At 59.1% G+C, this 22,506-nt stretch overlaps 1 protein-coding gene across 9 annotated transcripts in view; it reads left to right on the plus strand.

Moving 5' to 3' along the window:
• SYT7 (synaptotagmin 7) overlaps nt 1-20,472 on the plus strand; it is a 63,585-nt gene extending 43,113 nt beyond the window's left edge. For 6 of the 9 annotated variants that reach the window (XM_060159000.1, XM_060159002.1, XM_060158999.1 and 3 more), the window contains 7 exons: nt 3,592-3,714; nt 8,550-8,685; nt 12,906-13,176; nt 16,678-16,847; nt 17,243-17,357; nt 17,853-18,052; nt 20,220-20,472. In XM_060159000.1, the coding sequence (XP_060014983.1) occupies nt 3,592-3,714; nt 8,550-8,685; nt 12,906-13,176; nt 16,678-16,847; nt 17,243-17,357; nt 17,853-18,052; nt 20,220-20,324 (1,120 nt within the window). In that variant the 3' untranslated portion in view covers nt 20,325-20,472. The remainder of the gene's footprint in view (nt 1-3,591; nt 3,715-8,549; nt 8,686-12,905; nt 13,177-16,677; nt 16,848-17,242; nt 17,358-17,852; nt 18,053-20,219) is intronic. The other 3 variants (XM_060159008.1, XM_060159006.1, XM_060159007.1) reach the window with 1 other exon arrangement.
• The last annotated feature ends 2,034 nt before the right edge of the window (nt 20,473-22,506 follow it).

Here is a 22,506-nt window from a genome sequence, read left to right on the forward strand (position 1 = left end):
CGAAGCTTTAGAAAATGTTTCTGAATCAGAGCCCTCTTTCGCGCGTACAGGTCAGAGAAGTAACGAGACACCATCGGTGTCCGGCCTTAGCCGTTCCCCTCTGCTGTGTGTGTCCCCCCAGCCCCCCACCGTGTGCCCCCCTGGCCCCGCCCTCACTGGTAGAGCCCTGCCCGGGGTGCCCTCTGCCTCGTGTCCCTCTGAGCATCTATACTCACTCTCAGAGCCCAGGGCAGGCCTGGGCTTCAGTCCCTGACGTCACCTCCTTCCTCTGGCCTAACGTGACCTTCCTTCCAGGCTCTGGGGATTATTCTCATCACCCAGGTCTTTCCTGGGAGCACTTTTCATGGAGCAGGAGACCAGCACACTAAGCCTGGGAGAGGAGAAAGGGAGGAGGAAGGGGAAGGCCAAGGTGAAGGCCCAGCTCATTGGCACGATGTGGGGATTCTGAAGGCGAACAAGTCCTCAGAGCATCCTGCCTCTCTGGCTGAGACCCCAGCCCGAAAGGGCGGTCGGGAGTGCTGCCCCTGGAAGGAGCACCCCCATGGAAGACACCCCACCACGCCAGCTTCCCATACCCATGCAAGTGGCCCGTGGCCCTGGCCAGGCAGGACACGCTGCCTGTGACTCTAGTTGGCAAGACCAGGAGGCGCACCTGTTGGGGCTTCCCCCCACCCAAGGACCCTTGGGAATCCAGCTGGATGCCTGCGTGAGACAAGATGCCCAGCAGAGCCTCCTGGCCTCCAGGAGGCGGTGTCTCCTGGGACGGACGCCGTGGCACCAGTGGATTAGGAGAGTGGTGGGAATTGAACAGCGCCGAGAACCAGCCAGAAGCCGGCAGCCCTCTGCCCCTCCCGACTGCAGGCTGCTCTCTGCACAGCCATCTGCCCCTCCTGACCGCAGGCTGCTCTCTGCACAGCCACCCCCTGCCTTGCATTCCAGCAGCCATCACAGGGGGGCACGGGCTACGCCCGGGCTCTGGGAAGAAAACCAGCGGCAGAAAGCCCCCAGGGTGCCCACTCTTCCCCGCCTCTCTAGCTGGCGAAGATTTGATGAGCATCACTCAGCACCTTTGTCTGCGCTGCTTCTGCCCACCGCAGCTTTCGTGCCCCTCACCTGCCGGCCACCCCCAGAGCTCTCCTCATCCCCCCGCCTCTTCCACTTGTCGTCCCTCACAGCAGGGGCCAGCAAACTTTTTCTGTAAAGGACCCGATTATACACAATTTAGGCTCTGAGGGACACGTGTGGTCTCGATCACATTTTTTTTTTAAACAATCCTTTAAAAATGTACAAACCATTCTTAGCCTGTGGGCTGTATAAAAACAGGCCACCAGCTGCAGTTTGCCGGCCCCCGACCCCTGCCGTACAGCTTCGCTGGCGTGCTTCTGACGCCCTTCTCTTGCCCCAAATGCTGGTGGCCCGGGTAGAGTCGGGGTGAGAAGGCTGACCAGGCGCCCCCGGGGTCCCACCCCCCTTTGCGGGGAGAAGGCATTCCTCCTGCTTCGTGGATTGGCTCCTCCCAACCCCACTAGCTTCTCCCCCAAATCTCCACCTCTCGCCCTTCATTCTCGCCCCTGCGCCCCGTGATACCACGGAGAACGACAGATCGGGGACTTATGCAGAGGAGCCGTTTTGTTTTTAAGAAGAGCACAAGGAATATCCGGAAAATGAATTAACCAGGGGAAAACCTGCTGCTTCTGTCGGGTTTGCCTTCCCCCAGCACAACCGGCTCCCAAGGAGCCAGATGGAATTTTACCAAATCTGAAACAGTACCGGTGGGCAGGGAACAAAGAAAATGAGGATTCGTCCTGAGGGAAGGGGGGAGTTGTTTCCCAAAAGTTAGATGCGGCTGCAAGTGTCAGCCTGGAGCAACCGTGCCCAGGAGAAAGATGCAAAGACGGGGCAGCGTCCACCTAGCTTCGGCCCCTCCTCGGCCCCCACGGCCATCTCCCATTTTCCAAGACCCCCGGACCTCCGCCCCTCCCCTCGCTTGTCACTTCTCAAGGTAGAGTTCCCTTTTTGACAACTTCTCTGGAAAACAGCCGTAGCCAGCGGTTCCTCTCTGAACCTCGCCCTCTTGGATGGTGGTTGAAGTTGTAGACTTCCTAACCCAGGATCTCCCACCTTCCAGAACCTTCCATCAGGCTTACCATCTCTCCCTTGGCCCTTCCTGAGACATGCTTTCATGTCTGCCCCATCCAAGAATCCCCTCTCCCCTTGTTCAGATGAGAGCTCAACACTGGAGGAGGTCAGCAAAGCACCCAGAAAACACCCACCAACTCAGATGGTTTTGAGAGGCAGAGGGTCACTTTTCACCCCCGGAAAGTGCAGGCAGCCCTGCAGTTGCCCAGCGGTTCTCCGACAGAGCCTCACACTAGAGACGTCTCACCTTGACCTCTGGCCGCACACTGCTGCCTACATGGCGACTCCACGTCCACCTGGACTGAGCCTCCCTCAGAGCAGGATCCCTCCAGCCTCCTCCAGACTGTCCTCACCGCAGACACAGGCTACCTCGAGTCCTCCCGGGACGTCTCCAGACCTTGCCAGCTTTCTGCACTTTCTCTCTCTCCGCCTTTGCCTTTTTTTTTTGCGGTACGCGGGCCTCTCACTGTTGTGGCCTCTCCCATTGCGGAGCACAGGCTCCGGACGCGCAGGCTCAGCGGCCATGGCTCACGGGCCCAGCCGCTCCGCGGCATGTGGGATCTTCCCGGACCTGGGCACGAACCCGTGTCCCCTGCATCGGCAGGCGGACTCTCAACCACTGCGCCACCAGGGAAGCCCCCGCCTTTGCCTTTTGATGACTTCTGGACTGCTTCTCTAAGGAGAGGCCCCTGAACTGGCCCCAAAAGCCTTGGTGGTTACTCCCCGGATCTCCAGGAAGGGGGACGCAGGAGAAGACCCGCGACGGCCAGCACGCCATACGCCGAAAGAGACTCGCATTCTCCTCCCACGGGCCATGTGTCCAGGGACCTGGGGGAGGGAGCTCCTGAGACGCCCCTCCTGGCATCAAGCACACCTGGCTGACCAAAGGACCCAGAGATGTCTTTATGAGGGGATTAACTGGGTGCAGTGCCCATTGGATTTCCAAACCTTCTGAGAACCTCCTGCCTGGGAGCCCAAACCTACCCGCGCGGTCCCCAAGCAAGATGGCAGCACAGCCCTCCCTCTTCTCCCAGGGGCCCAGATGGTCTGAGCGAGTAGCCCCTGGCCTTTGTTCCGCCAGAGGTGAACCAACCTTGGAAAGGGACCATGTCCCAGGGCCTGGGCCCCACTCCCCGCAGCCTTCCCCGTGTGTTTCCTGGGGATGTCCCGGTCGCGGGCCACCTCGCAGGCCTCTGCCCAGCCCCTTCCCCGCGGCTAGCTGGGTCTCAGGCCGTGGACACCTCCCCTCACCCCTGCCGCCTCCTGCTCTGCTCTGCAACTGTTGACAGTGCTGAAGTTTGGTTTCTCTTCTGCAGGGCCAGTTTCTTACACTTGTTTCTTCTCTCTCTTTGTCTCTGTCTCTGTCTCTGTCTCTCTCTCCTTCCCCTCCCCGCCTCCGCCCCTGGGGCCTCCTCCTTTCACCCTGGCTGGTGGGCTGCCCACCCCTGGCAGGGAAGGCCGGATGGTGGTGCTATCCTTGGTCTTAGGGCTTTCGGAACAGGATGACTTTGCCAATATCCCTGACCTGCAAAACCCAGGAACCCAGCAGAACCAGAACGCTCAGGGGGACAAGAGGTACGAGCACAGGCGAGGGCCTGCGGCGGCGGCAGCAGAGAAGGAGGCGTGGAGAGGCCACCAGCCTCGACCGCTGGTTGCTGGACGAGGCGGCGGCGCCTTCAGCGGATGCTGGAGCAGGACAGCCCCCTCCCCAGCCGGTGCCCTCACACAGGCCACCCTGGTGGTGTCCCTCGGGTCTGAGGCCCGTGTGGCTGTCCTGGGGCCATTCTGGATCAAGCCTGCTCCCCGGGCATGCCTGCCCTCGCCCGGAGCAAGCCAGCCTTTCTGCCCCATCTTCCCGCTTGGCTCCCCTCTGCTGCACCCTCATCTTTCATCTCTGCCCCACCCCGACCCAGAAATCCCAGTTTCTCCGGTGGTTGGTGGGCGGCGGGGATGTTAGGGAAGGGGCGCCAGCCTGTTCTCCCTCATCCCCGCCACCTCAACCTCCCTCTTGCCTGGAGGTCCCGCTGGGGTGATGGTCACACACACACACACACACACACACACACACACACACACACACACACCTGCAGAGATGTGATACGGCTGCTCTCGGCTGATGGAAGAGGAGCCCCTGGTGGGAAGGGTCTGGGGCCTGGGAGAGGCCTGGTGACCAGAAAGGCAGCCCCTGAGCCCGAGGTACCAGGAGGAGGAAATGGGATGGGGGTGGGGGGGTGAGAGCAGCCGGCAGGTGCTGGTCAGGCTCTCTGTCACCGGGAACCCCGCTGCTGGCCCTCAGGAGTAGCCTGTGTGACCACAGCACAGGCTGAGCCAAGGCCTTGGCATCCAACCGTCCGTGGCCCCGGCCACCAGGAATGCAGGGAGGCATCTTCGGATGCCCCCGTTAGAAGCGCTCTCACGGAGAAGGGGACGGGGAAAGATCAGAGGTCCCAGGGTTCAGGCAGCATCACTAAGGTGGGGTGATCCTGCACCTGGCCTGGCTGCTTTCTCCCACCTGGCCTTGGGCTGGGCCAGCCACACACCTGTGATCGTGGGAGGAGGCCTCATCACCTTGGCCAGGTGTGCTTTTCATCAGAAAAGGCCCACAGGAGAGTGTGGCCTGGCAGCCAGGTTGCCTCCTCATTGCTCTGCTACCAGAGCCTCGTTCTGCAACTTTGGGCAAGTCACAGCCCTTCTCTGGGCCTCTGTTTCCTCACCTGTCCAATGAAGGATTGGACAGGGTGACCCTTCGAGCTCGGACATGCTAAGACTCTAATGAGGGAGCAGACCCTCGGACTGGGGCGCTTGTCAGAGCCTGTCAGCCAGGCGGAGACCCTGACGCCTGCTTATTAAGAGGCCTGAAGGTGCAGGAAGGGACTGTCCCGGGCTGCTGCCAGGGGCCTGTGTGTTAGGGGAGGACAGGCCAAGTTAGCTGACTTGCCTGTCCGTCTGGTGGCTTCTGGAAACCAACTCTCTTATTTTCTTCCCATCCCGAGTTCCCAGTTGCATGTCTATGGTGGACAAAGCCAGAAGTCCCCAGAGAGTGGGAGGGGAGAGTGGGACCAGCTCTTTCACTCGGTGGTACAGATGGTGTCACACCCTGAGCCCAAGTCCTGGGGTGCGGGAGGAACGGAGTCTGCCACCTCCAACCCCCTGGAGCCACCGGGGTCCTGGCTTCCTGAGCTCAGAGCTCAGAGCTGGGCTGCAGGCGGGCCAGAGGGCCATGGGGAGAGGGCCAGGGGCCATGGGCCAGAGGCTGCAGGAGCAGGGCTGCAGCCCTCTGAAAACTTGCTAAGGACCCCCTTGTCGAGAAGGGTGAGAAGCGTGAGGGAGCAGATGCAGGCTGGAAACGAGATTTCATGTCACCCATGTGTTACTGAACTGGTTCCATTTTCACCCACAGCCTGTTTTTACCTCCTCGCCACTTCGGTCTCACTCCATATAACACACTCACCCCTTCTGATCATTACATCAGTTGTCCCCTGCCTCCCTGGGAAAGGTGGGTGTGGAGCTGGAGGCCCTGGGCCCACGCCCCAACCCAGCCCGACTTTCCCAGTGGACACAGGCCATTCCCACCTGGTCACGCCCACCCCATCCTGGAAGCTCATTTCTCGAGGCTCTTGGGGGGTTTCCCAGGTGATCGGCCACTGCAAGGGTGCTTCCTGCCCGGCACTCTCCCATCCCCAAGCTTGGCGTTAGCACCACCCACAAGGCGCTTTAGGGCTCCACCCCTCTGGGTTCCTGGCTGCATGAATCTTGGAATGGTGGGCTTGGGCCAGCTGTCCCTTCCTCCTCAGCTTCTGCCTCCAGACCCAGGGTCTGCCCTTCGGCCCCAGTGCCCCCTTCTCCACCCAGCTGACCCCTTGGCCGGATGTCACCGGGGTAATGGGTGGGTGGCCCTTGGCTGTTGTGTTGGGGAGGACATTCTGCCCCCGAGGTCTGTTAGCAGCAGGCTCCTGGGAGACAGGAGGGCCCTGGGAGGAGGAGTGGCCACTCCAGGTCCCAAGCAAGGTGGGGTGCATCTAGCAAGTCGCTGCCCCCCACTCCCAGGGTCCTTGGTGGCCCTGAAGCCCCGCATCCAGGATCCCCCAAGCCCCTGGGCCTCAGCGCCGGGGCCCCAATAACTTCGGAATGCTGCTGGGCCCAGGAGGGAGGGAAGGAGGCCAAGGCCGCCCCTGGCTCCCACGCCCTGCTGTGCCCGCTCCACCTCGCCCATGCTGTCCTGCACCCATGCGCACCTCATGCTCTCAGCCACCTGCTCACCCTTGCTCCTTGGGATCCGAATGGTTTCCCCCGTGGCCCCACCCCCACCGGAGTCGGGGGCGGGGCCGGGCGGGACCTGGCCACCCCCACGCTGCCCTCGCTCCGAAGCCACCATGTTTCTTCTGTCCCGGTGTGTGTCCCCCGCCTCCTCTCTGCCTCTACTCTCCTCCTTGTCCCCTCGTCGCCCCGCAGCCTCTTCACTCGCCTCCGACTAACCTTTCTCGGCCTCTCTTTCTCCCCCTCCCTCCCGGTCTCCTTCCTCCCATCTGCTCCTCGCAGGGATGTCCCTGGGCCAGTGACGGGCCCTCCGCCTCTCCCTCTGCCTCTGTGCTCCTGTCTCTCTGTCCCTTTCTGTCCTGTGACCTCCAATAGCTTCAGTGGCGCTGACCATCTCTCCCCAGGCTGCTTTGCAGCTGTGCTGACGCTGTGGTGTGGCCAAAATAACTCCGACTTTCTCATACCTTCAGCAGTCAATCTCGGCTCTCTCCTCCTCTCCCACTCTATTTTTAACCTGACTTTACCTCTCCAGCTATTTCAGTCTCCTCCTCCCTGTGCCTGTCTGTGTGAGCACGTGTCCGTGTGTGTATATGTGCGTGTGCTCTGCTCTGGCCGCACCTCTGGGAGGGTGCCCCGCGCCTCCCGGGTGGGGTGGGGCGTTTCCGTGTCGTCCAGGCAAGGCCAGGCCCTCACAGCAGGTGCGCCGTGCCTCTGATTCTCAGAGCGTCTGTCCCCGAAACCGCTCCCTGCTTTTTTGTTTCAGCGTTTCCCAATTCACATGCGCACCTTGGCATGCCGGGGCCTCCCTGAATGTGTGTCCTCTCAGGATCTAAGTGTGCACATCGCTGTATGTCTGTCATCTTGCTGCTCTGGTTGACCTGCCTGGTTGCCCCTGCCATTCTCTCCGTGTTGCCCTGGGTGTCTGTCAGGCTTGTGTGCACTCGTGTGTGTGTGTGTGTGTGTGTGTGTGAGCGTGTGCACACCCTGCTGTTGGGTCCTGGTGTCTCTCCTCCAGGGCCTGGCATATCCTGTGCATGTCTGTCTGCCTGTCGTAGTCAACGGTGTGCTGGCGGCTGGTCCATTCCGAGGGCCACGGCTTGTGTCCAGCCTGTGTGTGTGTCTGAGTCTGTGGCTCTGGTACTCTCGAAGCTGTTCTATTGTAGCCCATCTCGAGCCCTGTGCTCCCATCACCCTGTCTTCCTCGCTGCCTGCCGCCATCTCTCCTCCTCATGGGGTGTTCCAGCCTGGTCCCTGGGCAGGCTTTTAATGCCCCCTTCCTGAACCCCAGCTAGACGGAGACTGGGCTCACCACCCAGCCTCTGGACCAGAGAGCCCAGCTTGCCGGGGGCAGTGTGGAGCCGGGGTGCACACAAGACCTGGAGTGGAGCCGTCAGATCTGGGGTTTTTCGGTGGGACCCTGTCTTTCTCTGACCCTGGGCGAGAGCCTTATCAAACGTGTAGCCCTCGGAGTGGGAGAAGGGTCGGGTTTGGGCAAGGGGGTGTAGATTTGCCCTGTCCAATAGGTGACTATTTAAATCTAAATTAGTTTAAGTCAAACAATCGTGAAAATTCAGTTCTCAGTCATACTGGCCACATTTCAAATGCTCAATAACCATGGGTGGACATAGAAAGTTCTATCGGACAGAGCTGTGCGGACAGTGGTCCTGAGCTTACCTGGTCAGTCTCGTGTCTAAAGGGCATCTGTGTTCCCGCTGAGCCTGAGCAAACAGGTGGGGCCTCCAGGAGACAGGTGCTCTGGGCGTGTTTGCCTAGGGTAATGACACGGAGAGAGGACACGCCGTCTTGGGAACCTCCCAGGCTGGGGCAAGCAGGGATGGATGGAGCCTCTGGGGAGGGAGGATGCTCAGAGACCACCATGCAAGCAGGGGCTGAAGGGTAGGGGATTTTCTGGGAAACAGCAGGAGTGGGAACACTGGCCGAAAAGGCACCTGCCGGGGAAGTCAAAGCCGGATCGCGCTGGGGCAGAGGCGAGGGGGACGGCCCTGCCCCCATGGACAAAAGCGTAGCTCCTGCTGGCCCGCAGGAGGTGGCAGCGACTTGGGTCTCAGGAGGCTCTGCTGCCACCCAGACCTGTGGCGCCCAGCCCAGCCCGCCTCTAGGTCCATGCTCATCCGGATTCCTCCCACCCCCAGGTTGCCTACCGGAGGGAAGGCAGTGAACACAGCCCCAGTGCCGGGCCAGACGCCCCACGATGAGTCTGACCGTCGGACTGAGCCTCACTCCTCCGTCTCGGATCTCGTCAACTCCCTCACCAGTGAGATGCTCATGGTGAGACGGGCAGGAGGCCCGGGGCCGGGGGAGGGGCAGGCGTGGAGATCGGTGACAGCGTGGGAGTCACGCAGGGGAACCAGCATGGTCCTCTGTCAAGAGAGACTAAGAATTCCCACCCTCCTCCAGTCTCTGGATTGAGCTGGGGCCCAAGAAACCTGCTGTGTGATCCTAGAAGGAGAGGCTAGTGGAGCGAGGGCTTGGAGGCGGAAGGTGTCCCCTCTCTTGGGGTGGCATCCCACTGAGTAGCGGTCTCGGGTGGCGCTCCCAGTGGAGCGGGTCTCATATCCCCATCCCAGGGACCATCCCCAATCCCCATGGCTGGGGGGCCAGCTGAGGCCCAAAGAGAACAGGAGAGCAGAACCCCTCTGGTCCTAGTTCCTATGAGGGAACAGCTGTGCTGGGGTTCTCCTGTCCACACCCCAGCCTCCCGGGATCCCTGTCTTCTGGATCTGGGGTGTTTTCACCACGGGAGAGGTTGTGGCTTCACATGGCGCCCCCTGGTGGCAGCAGTGAGTCACAGCCGTTTGCCTCATCTGTACTTTCCAAAGAGCTCCTGGAGGGACCAAGGCCCCAGGGGGATAGAGCACACTGTGATCTGGCAGCTGGAGATTTCAGGCGGGAGTCAGTCACAGGCTTGGCAGCCCAGAGTTTCCAGGAAGGCTGGGCGAGGACGTGAGGGTGGGAACCCGGTGCCTGCTAGGTTCCTACTGGGACCTGGGCCACGCTTCCTCTTCCCCCTTCCCTCCTCCCTGTCTCCCCCCTTCCTCCCAAAGAGGGAGGGAAGGGGGCTTGGTGGTATCTCAGGCCCTCGCCAGACCTGACGTCATTCAGTTCAGAGGCCCCTTGCCCACTGCTCTGACACCGCAGCCCCCAGCCTCCCCGGGGCCCCCGGAGCCCCCAGGCCCCACCCTCCTGCCATTCAGGGCTCGGCCGGCTCTAACCATCCATCCACACTCTTCTTTTCTAGCCCAGCGCCTCTCAAATTGTGATAGGCACACGAATCACTGGGGGATCTGTTAAAATGCAGATTCCCAGTCAGCAAGCCTGCTACGGGCCCCCAAATCTGCGTTTCTCTCGATGCAGATTAGAGCATCAGATTTTCCACGTTCCGGATCTGGTCTCCCTTGGGCCTCCCCACCTCTCCCCTCTCCCTGCCCCCTGGGCCCTGAGTGCCTGGTCCTGCACCGCCTCCTCTCTGTCTTCCCCCATCCATGTAGATCAGCCCAGCCATCCTCTCCTCTGGACGGGCCATCGCCACAGTCCATCCTGCCTCTCTGTGCAGCCTCTTAATTGGCTACAGCTTCCCGGTAGCCAGGTTCCCAGAAGGGACGGCCCTTTCCCAGCCAGCTTGCCTACCCCTTGCTGCCCCCGGTTGGGGGCGGGGGTGGGGGGGGGGGAAGAGCCTCAGGCAGAAGGAGGAAGTGCAGGCCCCAGCGCCCTCTCACGTGCTCAGCAGATGCTCAGAGGTGGGCAGGCAGGGTCTAATTGCCTAGCCCTAGGCCAAAGCTGGGTCACTGGCATTAATAGTGATGATGAAGATGAACAGGGCAGAAGTAAACCATCGGCTGAACTCCCTGCCCCAGGCGTGGAGAAACAGGAGTCGGGCACCCGCAGCCTTACAGACAAAGGGACCAAGGGGACAGGGTCAGAGAGGAGTCTGGGCCGCATCCCCATCTGAGTTACTCCTGCCCTGCTTACTTCTGCCAGAGTTGGGGCTCAGGCAGCACCTCCTCCAGCCCTTGGTGGGGGTGGCTAGCCTGGTTGCCATGGAAACAGATCGAGGCCCCGCCCCAGCTGGTTAATTAAGGCTCAGGGCTGTGGTTTGGGAAGGCTGGGGGTGGGCACAGAGCCACTGCCCACTTCTGAGGTGAAGTCCACTGGCCCAGCTTGGGCCTCTCATCCAAGACTACCTTGTTTGGGAACCAAGATCCCACCTGGGCTCCAGTCACCAGGGTCTCCACCCCAACTTTAGAAGGAATGTGGAGGGGCCAGTGGTCGTGGCAGGGACTGCATGCCCAGGCTCTCAGTCCATGGCCAGCAGTGGCAGGCGCCAGGCCACAGAGCAGGACCACGAAAGTGATGTAAACCCCCCCTTAACCTTCCCTGGAACCCCGTAACATAGGTGTGTCTCATGGTCCCATTCTACAGATGCAAAAAGTGAGGTTAAAAGGGAGTGGGGCCGGTAGGAGGAGAAGGAAGGAGCGCCAGGGGAAAACTGGATCTGGGTCGGGAAGCCAGATTCTCAGCGGGCCTGGGTGGAGCTTGCAGGGCTGCCTGGATCCCGCCAAGGGGCAGGGCTTGAGGGACCCGCTTCCACTGTGAGAACAGCAAGGGAGGCAGCTCAGCCCCCCTTCCACCTCCAGGCAGGACCCGGGGTGTGGCTAGTGAAGCCTCAGATCTGAGTGTGAGAGTGAAGGCAGCTGGAAGGGCACTCGTGGTGGCTGGGCGCTGACTTGGGTTCGAACTCCGGGCTCATCTCTTAGTCACAGGCGACTTGAGGCAGTAATCTCTCTGTGCCCCCAACCAAGTTGGAGCATGGTAGTGCCTGCCTCATCAGGATGTTGTAGGGAGTAGAGGAGGGCAAAGCATACAGTACAAGGAGCAGGGTAGTTACTACCGTTAGTGTGATTTGCATCCTCCTCGCCTAGGGCAGTTGAGTCCTCACTGGCTTGCAGGAGGAAGTCTCAGGATGCCTTGGGATGTGGGCCTGTTTTGGTGGAAAGAGTGGACTTTCAAGTCAGAGAGAGTCCATACTGCTGTGCAATCTTGGACGTGTGACTTAACCCCTCTGAGCCAGTCTCCTCAGCTAGAGAGTGGTGATAGCTGCCTCTCCCGGCTGTTGTCAGGATTCAGTAAGAAGAGGTGATGTAAGAGTCTTCCGCCGCGGTTGGTGCACACTATACACATTCTTATCGTCTGTATTAGTTAGTATTTCAGAGCCTGGGGTCACCTCTCCAGGATGAAGGGGGAGGGCACAGAGAAGCCTCCTGCAGGGGAAGGAGAGAAAGCAAACCGGTACCAGCAGTTTTGTCATAAATATGGTACCCTGAGTCCTACCCTGGCTCTTACCCAATCACCTCAGGAGCGTTTTTTGTTTTTTTATTGGAGTATAGTTGAGTTACAGTGTTGTGTTAGTTTCAGGTGTACAGCAAAGTGAATCAGTTGTACGTATACATATCTCCACTCTCTTTTAGCTTCTTTTCCCATATAGGTCATTACAGAGTACTGAGTAGAGTTCCCTGTGCTATACGGTAGGTCCTTATTAGTTATCTATTAACCACCAGGTGGCTGGGGGATGGGCAAGATTCTAAAACCTAACCAGGTGTCCCCAGCGAGCAACCACAGCTGGAAACACTTGGCTGGGAGACCCTCCCCCCAATTACCTCCTATTTTTTCAACATCCTCCTGGGAATGGGACACCATGCCACCCCCCACATGTCTGTCGGTTGCTGGGTCGGCTCCAGTGCCACCCCTGGGGGATGAGGGCTGAATGCAGGTGTAGCCTCCCTTCCAGTGGTCCTCAGCCTTGGTTTGCAGTACTGTCATCTGAGGCTCCTGTTACACAATTCTGCCGCCCAGGGCCACCCCAGCCCCATCAAATGAGGCTCCCCAGGGATGGGGCCTGGGAATCTGTACTTTTAGTGTCCCTGCCTTACACAAACAGACGTTGCTTCTGAAAACTCGCCTCTCTCATTTTGTAAATCACATCATCCTCAGAACCCCAGAGTCGCTTTCTAAAGAAATATCGTGGTAAACTCTTTTGAGATGAGAACAATCTCCCTCGTCTGTTTTGTAGCCCAGGTTTTTGTGTCGGTGTATTTCGCAGGGGACCCCGCAGGGCTGTTGGAAGAGTGGAAAGATGGAGGAGGGGGCTGGGTGGGGGCGGGTCCCAGGGTGCACCAGGGGAGGCGAAGCAGACCCGGGGCTCTGAGAGGCTGGGAAGTGGGGTGCACGCTGCTCTGGGGTTCAGGGGCTGTCCCGGCTCTGCCCCTCCCTCCCTGTGTGACCCTGGTCAGGGCGCCTGCCCCCCACCTCAGCATCCTCACCCAGATCTGAATGTGGGAGGTACCACCACCAGCCCCGCGTGGTGACCAGGGGGAGGAGGCGGCTGGACTGGCCTTGGGCACGGCGAGGCCTCCCAACCCTGCTGGGCTGCAGAGGGCGCTTCAGGGAAGCAGAATCCTCCCCAGCGCTGCCTGCCTCTCCCCCGCCCCCAGCTCTCCCCAGGCTCTGAGGAGGACGAGGTCCACGAGGGCTGCAGCCGAGAGAACCTGGGCCGGATCCAGTTCAGTGTCGGCTACAACTTCCAGGAGTCCACGCTCACCGTGAAGATCATGAAGGCCCAGGAGCTGCCGGCCAAGGACTTCAGCGGCACCAGCGACCCCTTTGTCAAGATCTACCTGCTGCCAGACAAGAAGCACAAGCTGGAGACCAAGGTGAAGCGGAAGAACCTGAATCCCCACTGGAACGAGACCTTCCTCTTTGAAGGTGAGGCTGCGCTGCCCCTGCCCCCAGAGTCCCCCTCTTCCCCTCCTCCACCCCCCGCCCAACCCTCCCCCCTCCACGTGACCACATGCACAAATGCACACGTACCGGTGCGCGCACACGCGCGTCCCGACACACACGGGCGAGTAACTCGGCCCGGTTAACATGCTGCGTACCGTGTCCAGCTGGGATGAGGTTACAGGGCTGAGTGGAACCAGCATCACAGCCAGAGGCCGAGGAGGAAAGCTGGGCCCCTGCCCGGACACAGGACCCATCCTCAGGCGTGGAAGGACCCATCCTCAGGCGTGCAGGAAGGACCCATCCTCAGGCGTGCAGGGAGGAAGGAAGGCAGCCGCAGGGTCCAGAGGTGGGGCACCTGCAGTGACCGTAGTGTAGTGGGTAAGAGCCCAGGCTCTTACCATGGCCCAGGCTGCCTGAGTTTGAATCTCAGCTCTGCCACTTACTAGCTGTGTGACCAGAGGCAAGTTCCTGAACCTCTCTGGGCCATGGTTTCCCCATCTGTAAAATAAAGATACTAGTGAGGGTTAAACAACTCAGTGCATTGTAAAAGCACTTACAACACCCAGAAAACACTTTATACCGGTTTGTTAAACACACTCCATCGGCTCCCCTTCTCTGACCCCTCCCCCTATTCGGGACAGGCCCCCCCAGATGCACAGGAACAAGAGCTCTGAACCATGCCCCAGGGTCCTAGAGGCAAATATCCTTCCTCTCTCCTGCAGGCCCACCTTTATCTCTTGTCTCTGAGGAGTCAAGGTAACCAGGAAACTGGGTGCGTGATCAGGGAGTGATTTCTGTCCCAGGCCCTTTGGGTGCCTGGACCCCACTTAGAGAAACCATTACCCTTTCTTGACAGCTGTGTTCAACCAGTGAGAATAAATCCCTACAACACCAACTGCCGACTGCCTGGTGCCCTGGCTCTTCAGAACCTACAGTGTGTGCCCCAGGGAATCAGGAACTTCCCCACCTGGTGTACCAGCCACTTGATATCACACCCCTTCAGCTGGTACAGTGACAGCCCGCTCACCCACTAAATAAATCATTGAGGGTAGCTAGTGAGTGCTTGCTCGTTTCTTCCCTCCTCAGTTCTGCATGGGAACAGGTTTAGAGATGGCACGACCAGTGCGAGGCTTGGCTGTCTGTCTGCAGGTGTATGTAGCCAGCGGGTGGGGTGAAATTTATGGGCAGAGCCCCAATCCACTGATCCCTTCTGCAAACATTTACCCAGCATCTAGTATGGGCTGGGCACTGTCCTGGGTACTTGGGGTACAGAAAAGAATGAGACACCATTGTGACCCTCAAGGCCTTCCTTGGAGGACACAGATGTGTAGATAATTAAGCCATACATTGCATGACAGATGCTGCGAGAACCCAATATAAACTCCCCTTGGTGGCGCTGAAAAACGTTTCCCAGAAGAGAGGCCATTCATGATGGGTTCTGATGGATGAATAGGAGTTTGCCAGATAGGAGACTGCCTCCTCTGGTGTTGAAGAGAGCTGACTCAGGCGCAGGGACCTCTTGAAGCCTTCAACCTTTCCAGAACACTTGTCCTCATGCATTTTACCTGAATGGATGCCAAAGGTCACCTGGGGAATTCCCTGGCAGTCCAGTGGTTACGACTCCGTGCTTTTACTGCCAAGGACCTGGGTTCAATCCCTGGTCAGGGAACTAAGATCCCACAAGCCATGCAGCGTGGCAAAAAAAAAAAAGAAAAAAAGTCACCTGGACAGGTCCCTGGGGTACTCCAAGGTGAGCAAGACACGGCCCATAGCCCCCCTCAATATAAGGAAGAGGCCCTGAAGGAATTCAGAGTCTGGGGGCTGAAGGAACATAGGATTTCCTCTTCCAGTGCACCTGCCCCGGTGAGAGGTAACTCTGTGCTTCTAGCGTCTTTGGCAAAAGGTGCGAGAATCCTCCAGAACCCTTCCTCCCCCTTCATCTTCTCCACCAGTTGAGCTAAGGTAGTAAGTATCCTCTCTTCTTCCTGCGCACACCCTGGTTCAGGATCTCAGCACCTCAGGCCTCCAGGCTGGCCTGCACCCACTGCCCGCCCCAGGCCGGCCTCTCCTCTGACTAAGCCTCCCGAGGCTGTGACTCCAGCTTCAGACCTTCCCTGGCTCCCCTGTACCTACCGTCCCATCCAAGCTCCTTCCCCTGGCTCTCCGCTCTGGCCTCATCTCCTGCTCCAGCCCAGCACACTCCATGCCCTTTCGTGGGCATTTATTCATTTGTTCAATTATTGATTCACTTAACAAATATTTAATCGAGTGCCTACTGTGTTCCAGAAACAGTGTTAGATGCTGGGATCCGGTGGCTGAGGACAGAGATGCCTTCCTGGAAATGCTGGCCCAGTGGGAGAGTCAGACTCATGGAAACATAAATCTCTAGTACAGCCTGAGATAAGTGCTGCGAAAGGAAAGTGCTAGTGTATAAAACAGCGGATCTGACCCCATCTGGCACGTCAGGAAAGAAAGCTGAGACCTGGTGGAAGAGGATAGGCCAGGACAGGGCATGGTGGGGCTGGGGCAGGAAAAGCCAGGGTGGCTGGAGCTCCGTCATTGAGTGAAGAGCGGTCACAAGATGAGCAAGGAGAGGACAGCGGGCCAAGTTGTGGAAGGCCCTGAAGCCAGGGCAAGGCGCACGGCTTTTATTCTAAGTGCACTGGGAGCCTCTGAAAGGCTTTCGGCAGGAGAGCATCATAATGTGATTTCTATTTTTAAAAGATCACTCTGGCTGCCGTGTCGCAAAGGGGCTGTAAGAGAAAGTACACAAGCGGGGAGGGCTGTTTGGAAACTCTTGCTTAACTGTCTAGGCAAGAGGTGCCGGCGGCTTGGATGGGGAGGTGGCCGTGGAGACCGGGGCAGCTGCCGGTCTGATGAGGAAGGACAGGAGGACTGGCTGGTGCATCGGCAGGAGGAGGAAGAGGAAGCACAGAGTCCTAGGACAGGCGTCTACTGCTTTTTCTTTGCCTTTGCCATTTCCCTCTGCCCTGAGTCCTCCTGGGGCTTGCTTTCTGCCAGCTGTGGCCATCTCAGGCAGGGCCACTTGCCTAGGCTTGTCTCAGGATGATTGGCAGTGGCAGGGCTACCCAGAGAGCAAGGTGGCCACTGCCCAGTCGCCGAGATGGACCCGTGATGAACCAGTGAATGAATTGTCCCAGTCTGCTCTTGATTAGCTGTGGGACTTTGGGCAGGTAAGTTAAGCCATCGGAGCCTCAGTCTCCTCCTCCGTAAAATGGACAAGATACCGTCCACCTCGCAGAACTGTCAAGGGAGACAGATGAGACCACGGCAGTCCTTGCTAACATTTCAGGAGGGTCTGAACGTGGGTGTTGCCGGCTGCACCAAGGTGGGGTGGCAGCAGGAAGACACAGGGCCAGCCCTCCCCTTCCTCCCGGGGCCTTCCTGCCCAGGAGCGTTGCCCTGCCCCGGCCCCGTGTGGCCACTCTGTCCTGCTCTTCCCCTGTGCTGTCTGTCTCCCAGGTTTCCCCTACGAGAAGGTGGTGCAGAGGATCCTCTACCTCCAGGTCCTGGACTACGACCGCTTCAGCCGCAATGACCCCATCGGGGAGGTGTCCATCCCCCTCAACAAGGTGGACCTGACCCAGATGCAGACCTTCTGGAAGGATCTGAAGCCATGCAGCGATGGGAGTGTAAGGCCCCACCTGCGGGTCCTGGCTGGGAGGCTGGCAGATCCTGGCCCGGTCCTAGTCCCCTCACAAGCTCAGGGAATTGGGAAGGTTATGGGTGGGGCAGGGCAGGTGGGCAGGCCTGACAGAGCAGTTCCCACCCACAATCTCAGGGGAGGCTGGGCTGTGATAAAGAACCTGGGGAGCAGGGCCCAGACCTGCCAGATGAGGGGAGACCAGGTGTGCATCCGTGACAGACAGAGGGGGCGGGTAAGCACCCAGGTCCAAGTGGAGGGGTCCTGGGGCGGGGAGGGGGGCGGGGGGGGCGGGCTCCCCTTGTCCCCACAGCCCTCTTGTTCTCCCTCCCAGGGGAGCTGAGAGGAGTGGCCCAGCCTCACCCCTCCACTTGTCCCTCCCAGGGGAGCCGAGGGGAGCTGCTCCTGTCTCTCTGCTACAACCCCTCTGCCAACTCCATCATCGTGAACATCATCAAAGCCCGGAACCTCAAAGCCATGGACATCGGGGGCACGTCAGGTGCTGGCGGTTCTCGCAGCAGAGGGCAGACGGGCCGGGGAGCTTCTGGCGCACGGGAGTCTCACTGCATGTGGACATCAGGGTCCTGGCTGTGGCCCTCACCCTTGTCCCCTGTGCCCCACCTCCAGTCCCAGCTCCGTTGCCCTAGAGCCCTGGCGCTGTCTCCGGAGCACCCTCAGGGTCAGCGCCATCTTGGATACTGTCCTTCCCAGAATCAGGAGGAAAGCGAACATGACGGTGGGGAGGCCTGGGTTCTAGTCCCAGCTCCGACACCACTTGTCCGTGACCTCGGGTGAGACCTGGCCTCTCAGTCTTCTCCTTCGCGTTCACGGAAGGGCGCTAGGTGATGGCCGAGGCCCCTTGCGGCCCCTCCATCTGCTGACCCCCCCGATCCCCCCTCCTCCTTCCTTAGGGCGTTCCTCACCCTCTGGGGAAATCACGCAGCCCCAGCTTCCCCCCGCTGCTCCTCTGACCCTTCCCCCACCTGTCCCCCAGACCCTTACGTGAAGGTGTGGCTAATGTACAAGGACAAGCGGGTGGAGAAGAAGAAGACGGTGACGATGAAGAGGAACCTGAACCCCATCTTCAACGAGTCCTTTGCCTTCGACATCCCTACGGAGAAGCTGAGGGAGACAACCATCGTCATCACCGTCATGGACAAGGACAAGCTCAGCCGCAACGACGTCATCGGCAAGGTAGGGGGGCCCCCAGCAAGGGTCTGTTCTCCAGAGAAGCAGCCGGGGTAGTGGACGAGCACAGGGCTGGACAGCAGGAGAGAGAGCGTCAGTCCCTACCCCTGTCAGGGCCTCTGTTTCATCTCAAAATGAGAGGATTGGACGAGATTCTCCCTAAGTGTCCTACTGTGGGTCCATTCAGAACAGACCACTGGAAGAGCAGGGAAAGAAGGAGGTGGTAGGAAAAAGTGCCCTGGATCCCCAGAAGAGGGTTTTCTGGACAGGACCCTCTGACAGGGTAAGGACGTCGGAGCAACGTCACCCAGCGTCCTGGCTGTAGAGGGTGAGCTGCGTGGGCAAGTATTGAGAGCTGTAGTCAGGCTCCAAAGACCTGGCTTTGGTTCCCACCTCATCTTGGTTCCCCAAGGTCAGTTGCCCAAGTGACCTTGGGCCAGTCACTTGCCTCTGTGAGCTCCAGCGTTCTCATTTGTAAATGGAGCTACTAATGCCAACCCTACAGCTCCTCACAGGGTGGCGTAAGAATTGCCTGAGATACGTGGACATTCTCCTTGTGGAAAGTGACCTCTCCTCCTCCTATTTTAACCCCAGATCCATGCCTGGCCTTGAGTTTCTGCAGAATACGATTCTGTGACATAAACGCATCCATGTCTATTCCTGTGTTTGTTTATGGCTTAGTGTTGAGAGTACGCTCCTGATAGTCATACTACCTGGATCCAGGTGCCAGGTCCACCTCTTAACAGCCATAACCTTTGAGTCTCATTTCCTCCTCTTGAAATGAGAGCAAGACGATCCTAACCTCACAGTGTGCTGGGAGGATTAGATAACACAGGCGAGAGGCTTAGCACAGAACTTGGGATGTATATGTTAGCTACTATCATAATGAAAGTTGTTTTTGAAGAGTTCTTAGTAAGGGCATGTGTGTCCATTTAGGCTTGGAAGTTTGACCAGGAACAGTGCAGGAAGCCAGTGATCAGGGCAGGAGGAGGGGAGGGGTAGATGCCAGGAGCAAGTGAGGGGAGACCGTGGATCACCCAGGGCACAGCCCTGTATGAGGGAAGTGGGAAGGGGTGACCTGGGCGCCCACAGGGAAGGGGGCCGAGGTGGAGACACCTCTCAGACAGATAGGAATGGAGAACCTAGCTGCTGGGGGTGGAAGAGAAGCAGCTGGCCCCAAAGAGGAGAGCTGGCCCTGCCTGCCATCTAGGAAGGCCCAGGGAGTATGACTTGCCGACCTGTGGTCACAAGTGGGACAGGACTCCAGGACAGCATCACCTCCACCCCAGCGGGACTATGTGTTCTTAGCAGGACCCGCTGAGCCCTTCCTTGACGAGCTCAGGCCAAGTAACCATCCTATTTCTAAGCTCTTCTGAAGCTTAGCCTTTTGGAGTTGGGTATTCTCTGGACACCACTTATAGCTCCCTTTGAAACAGTGCTACCTTCTGTTGTCTGAACCAAGGTGGAGGTGGGTTTGTTCTCACTTTGGTCTGGGTGGCTTAGAGAGCCCTATGCTGTTAGCTAATCGTCAGTCACAAGGCTGGTGTCAGCCCGGGGATCACGCACACAGCCCTCCGAGGCTGTGAGGCCCCTAACACAGAGGCAGGTGGGCTTGGGCCGATAGGATAGAGCCCAAAAGACCTAGATTCAAATCCCTCTGCACCACTCATAAATCCTGTGACTATGGGTCAGTCTCTCTGTACCTTAGTTTCTCCATCTGTAAAATGGGGATAATAACATACCTGCCTCACAGGTAAGGATTTGATGATCTATGTATATAAAGTCCCTAGCTCAGTGTCTGGTGTGTAGTAAGTGCCCAGGAGGTGGGAGTGATTGTCAGTAAGGAGAGATAGGCCGTGCCCAACAGGTGGGGGAGGGAAGGATGTGGGAGAGAACTGCCTCCATCCCCATCAATCCCAAACCACAGAAGAGTCTGGGAGTCCAATTCGGAAGGGCCAGGCATGCCCAGGCTCCCGAGGGGAGGCACAACAAGGAAAAGAGGGGGGCCTCTGTGGGGTAGGTTGTCACTGCAGGCAGAAGCCCCTTGGTCCCCATGATCACAGGCCATTGTGGAAACGGAGTGTCACCACCATTGACACTCCGTTTCCACAATGACACAGGGGTGACGCCCCAGAGAGTGCCACTAATGTCGTCCTCTTCCCTTTCTCCCCAGATCTACCTGTCCTGGAAGAGTGGGCCCGGGGAGGTGAAACACTGGAAGGACATGATTGCGCGTCCCCGGCAGCCTGTGGCTCAGTGGCACCAGCTGAAGGCCTGAATGGGGCCACGGGAGGCCCAGGGGGCCAAGGGCCTGGGTCCCCATCATGCCCTCACCACTTTATGCACAATGCCTGGCCTGGCCCCCCTGCCATGGGTGAGGGAAGGATCCTGAGGGCTGGGACAGGGAGGGGTCCCAGGAATCCAGCCCCATTTCTCGGGAGAACCAGCCCCATTCCCCACCGGTCCAGCTCTGGTGGAGGGGCTCTGGGGGCCATTTTCCTGCTTTGCCCCTTTCCTTCCTGACTTGCCGATACTAAAGAAGTGGGGGGGCGGAGCACGAGAGCCAGACGGGCAGACGAGCAGATCCCTCCAGAGGCCCGCCAGGTGGGCACGGTCCCCCGTTTTCTTTAAGGCAGTGCCTGGAGTGGAGAAAGGCCACCCCCTCCCCAGGCCGCAACGTGGGCCCAGGAGAGGGGAGGTCGAGGCGTTTGGCCCCGGCCCGACCAAGAGAGGCGTGTTCCAGGGCAGTTTCAGGTGCCGGCTGGGCCCTGATTACCGAGGATCGTATATAGCCCGCTCCGGGGTCCTGGAGCCGCAGCCCTGTGTACTTGTGTTGTGTCCACCGTGTGTGTGTACGTGTGCGTGCGTGAGTGCGTGTGTGCGGGTGGGGGAACTCGCTCCCTGTTTCCCTGGGGTCCGCAGTGCTGAAGACGATGCAGAGAGGGTTTCGTGAAGTGAGGTAGGGCTGGAGGCTGAGAAGTCAATGCGCAGAGCTGGGGGGGCGGGGGGAGGAGAGGCAGGGATGGAGGAAGGAGGGGTGGGGAAGAGGGGGCAGACAGGAGCTGGGCTGAGAGCTGGGCTGCCTCCTCCTCCCCGACCCCACCTCCCCAAAACTCCACTAGCTCCTTCCCCAGCAATTTCGTCTCTTGAACATTAGGCACCCCCTGTGTGTATCACATTCCACCAGGACTCCCCTGCTCCCTTCTGTCTCAGGGGTCCCAAGCCCCCACTAGCTCTCTTCCCTGACACCCTCATCCAAAGGCACCCTCAGCCTTCCCAGATGTCGTATCCCAGCCGCGCTGGCAACGTTTGCCACGCCTTCCAGCTTCCTTCCCTTTCCTCGTCTCTGTGCAGACCTCCCCAGCCACGCGCCTCCACCCCTCCATCCCCTGTGCCCATAGACCTTCCCTTTCATTCCGTCGTGGTCTCTGATCTGCCATCACCTGACCTTCCCCAGGGCTTTCCTTTCACCTTCCCCACCGATCCTGGTCCCTCAGAGCAGCTCCTTCTGCCCCTCTCAGTTCCGGCAGAGGAAGCAGGGAACATTCCAGGCTTCTGTGAGTTCTGGGGTTGCCCCCACACAAAGAAGCTGTGGTTCCTCTGCCTCAGCTCCTGCAGAGACGAGAACTGGCATCCCCTTGGAGGCAGCAGATTTCGGGATGATCCCTGCTTAAGCCCACTCACCCCCACGCCGGTCCCGGTATTGATGCAAGACAGCCGGTGACAGCCTCAAATCCAGGGGTCCGCGAGCCTGGGCCTGACATTCCTGGCACACACCGCGAGGTGGCGCCCTGACACTACAGTCTGTGGACGAGGTCTGGGAGCACAGTTCAACCCCAGATGGGTCTGACACCCCAGGAAGGAGACTCTGGAAAGGGTCCCCCACTTAGCACGGCAAAAGCATAGGCAGTCGGGAACCATCTTCCTTAGGTAGATTTCCCTTTGAGATGAGCGTTCTGCTCTGTGCAGTAGACGCTCACAGTTCTGCCCGTATCAAAAGTTTCTTACCTAGAATCTCACTCCCCCCACCCCGCCCCTACTCCCTAACCCCACGGATCTAGAGGAATATCATACGAAGTAGGTGAATCATTTCGTAGAGTGAAGAGTGCTAACGTAAAGCAAATAGTCACCCACATTCCTTGTAAATCCCAATTTTTCCATATTGTAGCTTTGCTTAAAATGGGGGTCTGCCCCAACGGCACGGTCCTTATCGGACAGGCTGGGGAACCAGCCCCCAGCGGGGACGGGAGGGCAGCGACCCCGGAGACAGTGGAAGCGAAGAAAGGGTGTTGTTGGAAGCTTTGAGAAGCGGAGGGGATCTGCCATCCTCCATCCCTCGCTGGAATCCTGTGCCCCTCCGCGCCGGAGGCCGGTGGGAGAGCGAGCCTAGTCCCAGGCCCCGGTGTCTGCTACAGAGCGCTCGGGGATTGAACCAACTTGCATTGAGTGGGCGGGGCAAC

This window comes from Lagenorhynchus albirostris, chromosome 9, assembly GCF_949774975.1.
Source record: "Lagenorhynchus albirostris chromosome 9, mLagAlb1.1, whole genome shotgun sequence".
Classification (NCBI taxonomy): domain Eukaryota; kingdom Metazoa; phylum Chordata; class Mammalia; order Artiodactyla; family Delphinidae; genus Lagenorhynchus; species Lagenorhynchus albirostris.